The following is a 10,735-nucleotide window of genomic DNA, read 5'->3' as shown; positions in this document are numbered from 1 at the left end:
ATTTAGTGATAATCAATTATTTCACTTGGCATGTTTACTCCCTTCTACGCTAATCCTTCCTCGTGGCGGGTTTGCCGCAAACCACGATTTCAGATTGTAAACCGTCCGTGATAGATACACGTGAAATCCGGCCCAAGACTCTCGGGTATCGCGAAATTCACCTCACCCTTCCCAACACCCAATTAAAGTCCGGCCCAAGACTCTCGGGTATCGCGAACTCTAACGGGTAGAAGGTTCGGATGTGTGTACTACTCATGGATAGCGTAAAGTTTACATTTAAAACGGGTTTTTGTTTTCTTTTAGCAAAAGTAGTTTACACCATTTTAAAACATTTGCTAATTATGTATTGCGTGTTGCGTTTGTTAAACTAATTTTAACCAAACCGTTTTATATGATTATTGTCCCTTTTTTGTTTTTTTTTTAAAACATTTTCTAGCTAGCATGGCATAGACAAATAATAAAACAATAATAATCATGACACGCAATTATCGGTAGTACGCCTCGAGTCCTATGCATTTTTCCGGTGACCCAACACACGGAAAAACATGGTCAACTAGGGACATAACCTTGTGTGAGAATTGGCTCCCACTAAAACCGCCATCTCCATTATATGCTCGGATGGGCCGCCTTGTGAACATCGTCTTCTTGATTTCAATCTTGGTTGCATTATCTTACAAAATAACTATTCTATTTTCTATACTATTACAAATACAATATAAATAGAAAGACGACATGCAAGTCGTTTAATAAATTATTACATTCATCCAGAATAAATAATAAATTAAATCATACAACCAAACATCCACACAAGGGTCTTATTGAGGCAAATACTACCGATATCATACAACAATCACATACATAACAAATGGAGTGCCAACCGTCCATTTTCATATAACATGTTTCGATAAGGATTGATTTAAACAACACTTAATGGCACTTATAATATTCAATCCTTGTTTACATAACATATGTATGTAAACCCACTTCATATTTTGTAAGTATAGTTTTCATGCCAAAACCATCCAAATAAACATATTAAGTGAATCAAAACATGTTGGAGATTTATTCACCTTACCAAAGCATAAAGTCTAAAATTAATAATTTTAATTTTCTCATTTCATGTAAAACATGAAAAGAATTCATGTACTTTATTTTCCTAAACATTGAATCTTTAATAGTCAACATGCAAGTTACCATTAAAATTTTCGGATTTTGGCAGATTCATACATGTAACTTTAAATGGTCATATCTTACTCATTTCTAATCCGTTTTCGATGATTTTTTTTTCAAATTTAAGTTCTTCCAGTTAGCTTTCAAATGCAATTGGTCTCATACAATAATATTGAGTTTAAAGCCCCGAAACAGTCCATCAAATACGGACTGTCCAGGCTGAAAAAAAAATTTTAAATGAAAAAAATGAATTTAACCCATTTTACATTTTGCCAAAATCCAAGATTCAAATTAGTATTTAGGAAACATAAAACATAAATTATGATACTTGTTTTGCATGTTTGTTATGCATGATCATCTCCAAGAATCATGCACAACGCATCCATCAAAACTAAATATCATAAGAAAAGTTTGTTAAAACTTGTACAAGATGGCTCGGATACCACTGTTGGAGTATGATACAAATTCAAAGCGAGCGGAAGCATTTTTAAAACTTTACAAAATCATACTCTTCCACGGATCATTGTACAAAACTTTAGCAAACAAAACAAAATTAACGAAATTAAACAAGAGAAGATTAGAATACAACCTTTGTAGCCTTTTGAAGATCGAATCTGAAAAACCCAAAGAAGAGTTCCTCTAAACGGTAGACACCCAAAGTTCCAACCTTGCTTCGATCTATACCTTCTACTTAACGGATCTTTTCTTTTCCTTATTTCCACCAAAACCCGAACCCAATTATAAAGTATTTTGGTTACTTGAAAATGAGAAAGAGAAATAGCATTTTGTATGTGTGTTTTTGTATCTCAAGTTACATATATATTTTCAATACCAAGACTTGGTATTATATAGAATAAAATTGATACATATAATACAAATATAAAGATTTGGAAAGATTTTAAAAGATTTGCAAAATCAAATCTTTATATAAAATAAGATTTACAACTCAAATCAAATCTTATTTATATCAAATCAAATCTTATATATTATATAAAATATGATTATAGTACAAATCTTTATATAAAATAAGATTTATAAATCAAATCAAATCTTATTTATATCAAATCAAATCTTATATATTATATAAAATATGATTTGCAAAATCTAATCAAATCTCTACATATTTAGATTTGTAAGTATATGTACACACATAAAAAAAAACTTACTTAATTTATTAAACCATTAACTAATGATTAATAAATTAATTTCCGATTAGAAGGTATATCAAACAATTTAAGATTGGTCTTTGTGTGTGACCGAATAGGATAAATGGACTTTTATTATTTAATGTCATGGGCATATCTTCGGAATATATGTACCACGGTCAAATCACGATCGAACCGTAGCCAACCCGAGAACATATTTCTAACAACAAGATGATACGGAATATTAAAAGATGGTGATTAACCGACTTTGGGTACTTGTTTCACGATATTGTTATCATCAACAAAAACTCTAACTCTGTCACATCGGAAGTCACTGCTCGCCAAACTTCCTTCCTCGACAATCACTGCGTCCACATTATTGTTTTCTCTTTCAATTAAGAATCTCGCTGCTTCACTTGGTGTACCAACTAGCTCAGGCCAAGATTTCTTCCCATGACCTACAATTTCAAATGAATTACTTAATGTTTATTAATTCATTAGTATAGTGGTATCGAAAAATCCACTCCAATTAAAAGGTTATCAGTTCAAGTGTATGGGGTGAACATATGCATATAATCGTCAAAAAAAAAAACAAAAAAAAAAACAAAAAAAAAAAAAAAAAACAAACGTGTTCATGCTTGCCATTCAAAAAAGGAAATAAAAATTAGTACGGAGTATAATATATTTTTAAATGCAATACTAAAAGGGAGGTGATTCTCACACACTACTTTTTAATCCATGTACACCGAATTACCTAATATACCCTTAATTATATTTATAATAATTGTATAAGTTTAACCTTCTAGGGGCATAACTGTAATTTTATGGAACAAAAGTGTATATTGATCAAAAAGTAGTGTGTGCACATCTTAGCAAATACGGAGTGTTGTTAAAAAAAAAAAAAAAAAAACCTTGTACGTACTTTATAACAAATGTAAAACTCTTACCAGTGTCGCAGCTGGCCATTGTTTGAATCTCCTTTAGTCCTTTAAAATGGTTTGAATTTAAAGTTTAAACCTTATATGAAATAGAAACGAGAATTTCAGAATTTATAGGGGAAGAAGATCATATATGTGCTTCATCACAAATTATGTTAAGTTATTGCCATTTGTTTTGTACATTTATCTTTTTGTTGGTGTGTATATTAAATTGCCCTGTCATTTTTTTATGAAAACAACAAGAGCATAATTACACACATTAACATTTTAGATCAACATAAAATGGGCCAAAATAACCACATTGAACGGCCAATATTGTATTGTACACAATGGCATGTTGTGAGCGCAGATTATATTCTACTCGTACTCGTACCCGCCAGATACGTATATACCCATTGATCGTTATTGACGGGTTTATGTATGGACCTACTCACGACCCACAGACATTCATGGGTTACGAGTTTACCCTGTAGAGATTTAATCGGAAGCACTTTTTTTTGTGTTGGGGGGTTTGGGGGGGGGAAGTAATTTTTTTTCGTTTTTTTTATAAGCATCAAGATCACATGAAAATATGAACATTAAAAAAAAACACTTTGTGATGAATGTTATTATTTTGGCGGTAAAATGTTCGAAGAAAAAAATGAAAACAATCAATGCATTGAATGTTTTGATTCTGAGTTTTTTTTAAGGGGTTAGAAATTAGGATTCAGAAATTAAGGGGTTAAAAATTAGGGTTTAGCTATTAGGGTTTTGAAATTAGGGTTTTGGGTTTAGAAATTAGGGTTTAGGGTTTAGAATTAGGGTTTAGATTGAATATTTTAACACGAACGGTTTAAAGTTTAGGGTTTTGGGTTTAGGGACTAAACCCTAGGCCCGAAACCCTAAATTCTAAATCAGGGGCTAAATTTTGAAAAAAACACTTCACACATGATTAAAACAAAACGATGCAAATAAACTCAGAATCAAAACATTCAATGTATTTAATGTTTTTATTTTTTTATTCGAGCGTTTTAGCGCCAAAATTATAATATTCGTCACAAAGTGCTTCATGTAATTCATTAGTTTTATAAAATAGCATTAGTTGTAATCATTGTTACATTCAAATTTTTTATTTTAATTTATATTCAAACATAAGTTTTAATAAACATTTTCATCACTATAATTTTCATTTCTGGATATAAAGTCAACTTTACAAACTCGAAATTTGTGATAAATAATTAACATTTTCTGACATATTCTTCAATATTGCTGTACAGTTATTTATAATAAACATCATAAACATTAAGAATTACGAGTAATAAACACCATGAACATTAAGTTTTATATATGCTAGTAATATGCATGTCTTGTTTTATGCTCCGTAGTATCTTAATTTTTATTATTCATGTAATAATAATAATAATAATAATAATAATTAATAATACTAGAATACAATACAATCTTAATTTTTACTCGTATATGTACCCGCAAATACAATTATTGGGGTTTACTTAGTCCATCACTGTTTGCAAATTTTATCTTGCTCATTGTCAATTTGTCATGCCCTTGTACACAGGCAACGATTTATAATGTTTGACTTGGTCATGTTCGTTTGCAGTATGATTGATTACTAGATTATTTACTAAGAGTATTACATAAATACAAACATAAGGCATTAAGGCATAATTAAGACGGTTATTACAAACGAACGAATGGCCGAATGGGATTTATAACAAATTTATAAGGACAAGAAGTCAAAATCAGTTATGACCGTTCAAGAGAAAAGTTCTTTATTAGTTTATTTAGAAGGCACAATAAATATAAATAAATTTATGAAATTTATAATTAATGACAGCTATTGGGTGTTATAGGTTGCTATAGGGTTTGTAAAGATTTACAAAAAAACACAAGAACAAGATTAAATCAACAATATGTTCTTCAACTATAACCAAAATTATTTATAACAACAAAACCTTCAAAGTAATAAGTTCACAATACAGAAAACTCTCACGAACTAGTCAACAAACAAAGTGTTTGAGAAGTTGTGATGTGGTCTAGCGGTTAGTGGTCTGCCTTCTTTAGCAAGAGGTCAGGAGTTCGACCCCAGTTGACTACATATTAACCCACAATTTCATCTCTGCCATGAAGTTCCACCTATGACACCTTTTTCACATCGCGTTGGGGGTAAAGGGGAGGGGGTTTTACCGTTCATGCCTCATATGGAATTGGTGCGGGTTTCTTTTTGGACACGTAGTTGGAGGGCGGATATAACTGTGTAGGAGATGAACGCATGAGTTGTTAAGTTCCCTAGTTGATCCTAATAGCTGTAAAAAAAAAAAAAAAAAAAAAGTGTTAGACTCAAAACCCGAACAGATAAAAATATTAAGAAAAATTACAACAGCTACAAGAATAGCCCTCCAACTTTAATTCTATGAGCACCCACTATCTACTACTTCAGAAGAAAACATTCCAGCCACACCACTTTCTAAAAATATTGTTCAATACATTTCCTGACTTTCGTCTATCGATTGTTACACAAGTGACTAACGACCGATACTCAATTGACAGTCAAACGTGTGTTTACGATACCAATTTATCTCATATAGAAACGTTATGCTGCCCATATTTTTTACCAGAAATTCGGGTTCGTTTGCTTGATTTGATTTGGGATAAGATGAATTGCAGGCTACAAAGATATTAGGGTTCGCTCGTTTTATTGAGTTGAGCGAGTAGAATAACGAATTGAATCAGAGAAGATAACGATTTGTTTAATTGATTACGATTTGATTTGAGAAGCAGAACTATCAAAGTACGGTGCAAAAGAGGTTCTATTGTTAGTTTATTTGAGTTGAAAGGACTAACAGAACGATGGAAATTAATAGTTCCGTTGCCTTTTGTTTTAGACAAAAGGGTTGGATCAGTTGGTCTAAAGTGTAAGCTGTTCAGTAAAAGGTCACAGGTTCAATTCCTGACTGATGCATTATTGTTTTCTTTTTGAATTAAAGATTGTTGTGGCAAGCTTAGCACCCAAATACAACTTAAAGTGTCAAGCTAAATAGAAAAAGCCCAAAGCAAATATCCAAGTTTAAGATCAATTTCAAAGAGCCCAAATAGCTGAGCCCATTTATCTATAAACCCAATATGTTAAATACTTAACTTGTCCATTAATTTTCTAACTAAGGGAATTAACAAAGAGGAAAAAAAATTAACGATTTTCACTAGAATGCTTAACGAAATTTTCAGAAGTTCGTGTACGTTTGGAATTAATTTCAAATACGATTTAATTCAATGGCGTTGAAACAAACCTTATCTTCGTCAGTTCTGACAACACCGCTCTCAGAACAAATACATGAGCATGATTTTGAAAATTTCAAGTTTATAGCTAAGATTGAAGAATTGAATTATCTTCTTGCTCAAAGCAAATTAAGAGAAAAATATTTGGAATCTAAAGTGTGTACACTACAAGATGAATTTCAACGACTAATCGAGACGTACAAAGAACAAAATGCATGTATCACACTTATCATCAATGGATTCAATGATGATAAAGCTGGATTTGTGTCTGAAATTTTAATGTTGAAAACTCAAATCTCGGAGTTCGAATTGAGCTTATCTAAAAGAGATTTGCCAGAAGAAAACCTACAACAAAAGTTTCTAGCTAACTGAAACTGAATACCGTTTGAAACCAACAATGGTGTCGATATGTACACAAGTCGAAATCTCCGAGTGTACAAATCCAAATAGTTCGAAATCAAAGCATTATTTTTCTACGGTTGAGTACCAAGCTTCTTCATTAGAGATCCCTAAGGTTTCTAAACCTCACAAAGATGTTTCCCACGGATACCTAGTTTATTCGAATTATCAAACCAAAACCAACTAACCGTTTCTACAACCAACTTATTGGAATAATGAAGGACTCACAGGATTTCGTGATCGATATGGATGGTTTTCTTATAAACCAAAGTATCTGATTTCAAAGAAACCAAGTAATCCGTCAGATAAACCATTCAAAACCACTCATTCAAAACCATTTAAGTACTCATTCAAAGAGTTACTTTCCTTTAAGCCACAAACCCAACCAAAACTTTTCAAACCGATATCCACCCTCGGTGGAACACACGATCTATCAATCAAATCAAGCGTGCCTACAAATGGTACACCAACAACGATTTCAAACCGATTTGATTATAAGATGGTGTATACACATTTCAGTGTATGCCCCGGACTTCAAGGTTATTAACTTCGATATCACCCTATGTTACATGATGATCTTGTTGCACTCAATCATCATGGGGGGAGAAATGATTTAAATGGTTGATATTCATACAAGATAATCTTCACCAAATAATAAATCAAGATATCCACCAACTAAACTTCTGCATACATCAAAATAATCAAAAGTGATACACAACAACTATCTGACAATCCTTCTAACTCCCGATGCCCGATTGAAGGGGAGCGGGAAGATTCTTCATTCAAGTGGGAGCCAAAGAAAATCATCGAACAAAGTTCCTTCCTTCATTTCATCTCAAAGATTCAGACTTCGATAGCCGAGAACGGAGAATCTTTAAAAAAAAATGGCGTATACACATTTCAGTGTATGCCCTGGACTTCAAGGTTATTAACTTCGATATCAACCTATGTTACATGATGATCTTGTTGCACGCAATCATCATGAGGGGGAGAAATCATTCGAAGGTTGATATTCATCTACTACTCAAGATTTCACGATATAATCCAATCAAAGTATGGAAATAAACAGTGCGTGATGAAGGGGGAGTGAAACAATGACTCAAATGTCTAGGAAGAGAATGTACAAGTTGATCTAAGACATTCCAACAAGAAGAAATTCTTAGTGTCAACAATGCAAAGAATTTGCAATGAACGTTGCTTGGAGAATCATTCTTGCGAAACAAAGAACCTGCTATGTGCGTTGCTTGGGGAATTATTCATGTAGATAAAGAAGAAGTTTCTACATGATCAAATCATCTACCACAGTTATTCCAAGGGAGAGTTCAATACTTCAAAGCAATCCACGAAAGCTAAGTCAATAAAGATCAATTAATACAACGCACATCAAAGAGGAGAATGTTAAGTCCAAAATAGAATGATGAATGATGTGCATTGTATTGGCTAAGTGATGTATAGGTTGATGATATGATGATATAAATACCGTCACTTCACTTAAAATGCTTAAGCCTTTGTCACAATAACACACAAAGTGTGTGTTTCCCTCTCCCCTCTGTAGTGACCCGAACTTTTCCATGTTTATATATATATTAAATGAAATTGTTATTTACATGATTAAGTGTTTCCAACATGTTAAGCAATCAAACTTCTTAAGACTTGATTAATTGAAATAGGTTTCATATAGACAATTGACCACCCAAGTTGACCGGTGATTCACGAACGTTAAAACTTGTAAAAACTATACGATGACATATATATGGTTATATATATAGTTAACATGATTTTATTATAAGTATGTATCTCATTAGGTATTTTAACAATGAGTTATATACATAAAAATGAGACTATTAATTTAAGAAACTCGAAAACGATATATATAACGATTATCGTTATAACAACGTCTTAATAGGTACATATGAATCATATTAAGATATTGATACACTTGGTTAATTATGTTAAATGATAAGTAAATATATTATTAAGTGTATTAACAATGAAATACATATGTAAAAATAAGACTACTAACTTAATGATTTCGAAACGAGACATATATGTAACGATTATCGTTGTAACGACATTTAACTGTGTATATATATCATACTAAGATATATTATATATCATAATATCATGATAATATAACAATTTAACATCTCATTTGTTATAATAAATAATGGGTTAACAATATTCAACAAGATCGTTAACCTAAAGGTTTCAAAACAACATTTACATGTAACGACTAACGATGACTTAACGACTCAGTTAAAATGTATATACATGTAGTGTTTTAATATGTATTCATACACTTTTGAAAGACTTCAAGACACTTATCAAAATACTTCTACTTAACAAAAATACTTACAATTACATCCTCGTTCAGTTTCATCAACAATTCTACTCGTATGCACCCGTATTCGTACTCGTACAATACACAGCTTTTAGATGTATGTACTATTGGTATATACACTCCAATTATCAGCTCTTAGCAGCCCATGTGAGTCACCTAACACATGTGGGAACCATCATTTGGCAACTAGCATGAAATATCTCATAAAATTACAAAAATATGAGTAATTATTCATGACTTATTTACATGAAAACAAAATTACATATCCTTTATATCTAATCCATACACCAACGACCAAAAACACCTACAAACACTTTCATTCTTCAATTTTCTTCATCTAATTGATCTCTCTCAAGTTCTATCTTCAAGTTCTAAGTGTTCTTCATAAATTCCAAAAGTTCTAGTTTCATAAAATCAAGAATACTTCCAAGATTGCAAGTTTACTTCCAAGTTTTCTAAATCCATTCCAAGTAATCATCCAAGATCAAGAAACCTTTGTTACTTACAGTAGGTTATCTTTCTAATACAAGGTAATAATCATATTCAAACTTTAATTCAATTTCTATAACTATAACAATCTTATTTCGAGTGGAAATCTTACTTGAAATTGTTTTCGTGTCATGATTCTGCTTCAAGAACTTTCAAGCCATCCAAGGATCCTTTGAAGCTAGATCTATTTTTCTCATTTCCAGTAGGTTTATCCAAGGAACTTGAGGTAGTAATGATGTTCATAACATCATTCGATTCATACATATAAAGCTATCTTATTCGAAGGTTTAAACTTGTAATCACTAGAACATAGTTTAGTTAATTCTAAACTTGTTCGCAAATAAAAGTTAATCCTTCTAACTTGACTTTTAAAATCAACTAAATACATGTTCTATATCTATATGATATGATAACTTAATGATTTAAAACCTGAAAACACGAAAAACACCGTAAAACCGGATATACGCCGTCGTAGTAACACCGCGGGCTGTTTTGGGTTAGTTAATTAAAAACTATGATAAACTTTGATTTAAAAGTTGTTATTCTGGGAAAATAATTTTTATTATGAACATGAAACTATATCCAAAAATTATGGTTAAACTCAAAGTGGAAGTATGTTTTCTAAAATGGTCATCTAGACGTCGTTCTTTCGACTGAAATGACTACCTTTACAAAAACGACTTGTAACTTATTTTTTCGACTATAAATCTATACTTTTTCTGTTTAGATTCATAAAATAGAGTTCGATATGAAACCATAGCAATTTGATTCACTCAAAACTGATTTAAAATGAAGAAGTTATGGGTAAAACAAGATTGGATAATTTTTCTCATTTTAGCTACGTGAAAATTGGTAACAAATCTATTCCAACCATAACTTAATCAACTTGTATTGTATATTATGTAATCTTGAGATACCATAGACACGTATACAATGTTTCGACCTATCATGTCGACACATCTATATATATTTCGGAACAA

General features: G+C 31.5%; 1 protein-coding gene and 1 long non-coding RNA gene across 2 annotated transcripts; both read right to left on the bottom strand.

The window, feature by feature from the left end:
- Window positions 1-2,573: 2,573 nt before the first annotated feature.
- On the bottom strand, window positions 2,574-3,281 carry LOC139889881 (glu S.griseus protease inhibitor-like). Its single transcript, XM_071872797.1, has 2 exons — window positions 3,263-3,281; window positions 2,574-2,773 (listed from the first exon to the last, which is right to left on the bottom strand). The coding sequence occupies exons 1-2, from the start codon at window positions 3,279-3,281 to the stop codon at window positions 2,574-2,576; spliced, it is 219 nt and encodes a 72-aa protein (XP_071728898.1).
- Window positions 3,282-5,152: 1,871 nt separating this feature from the next.
- On the bottom strand, window positions 5,153-6,103 carry LOC139893269 (uncharacterized). The gene is made up of 2 exons (XR_011774429.1): window positions 5,866-6,103; window positions 5,153-5,556 (listed from the first exon to the last, which is right to left on the bottom strand). It is a non-coding gene; the product is annotated as an uncharacterized lncRNA (long non-coding RNA).
- Window positions 6,104-10,735: the final 4,632 nt, after the last annotated feature.

This window comes from Rutidosis leptorrhynchoides, chromosome 2, assembly GCF_046630445.1.
Source record: "Rutidosis leptorrhynchoides isolate AG116_Rl617_1_P2 chromosome 2, CSIRO_AGI_Rlap_v1, whole genome shotgun sequence".
In the NCBI taxonomy this organism is placed as follows: domain Eukaryota; kingdom Viridiplantae; phylum Streptophyta; class Magnoliopsida; order Asterales; family Asteraceae; genus Rutidosis; species Rutidosis leptorrhynchoides.
The sequence above is the reverse complement of the archived record's forward strand: the minus strand, read 5'-3'. Positions and strand labels throughout refer to the sequence as shown.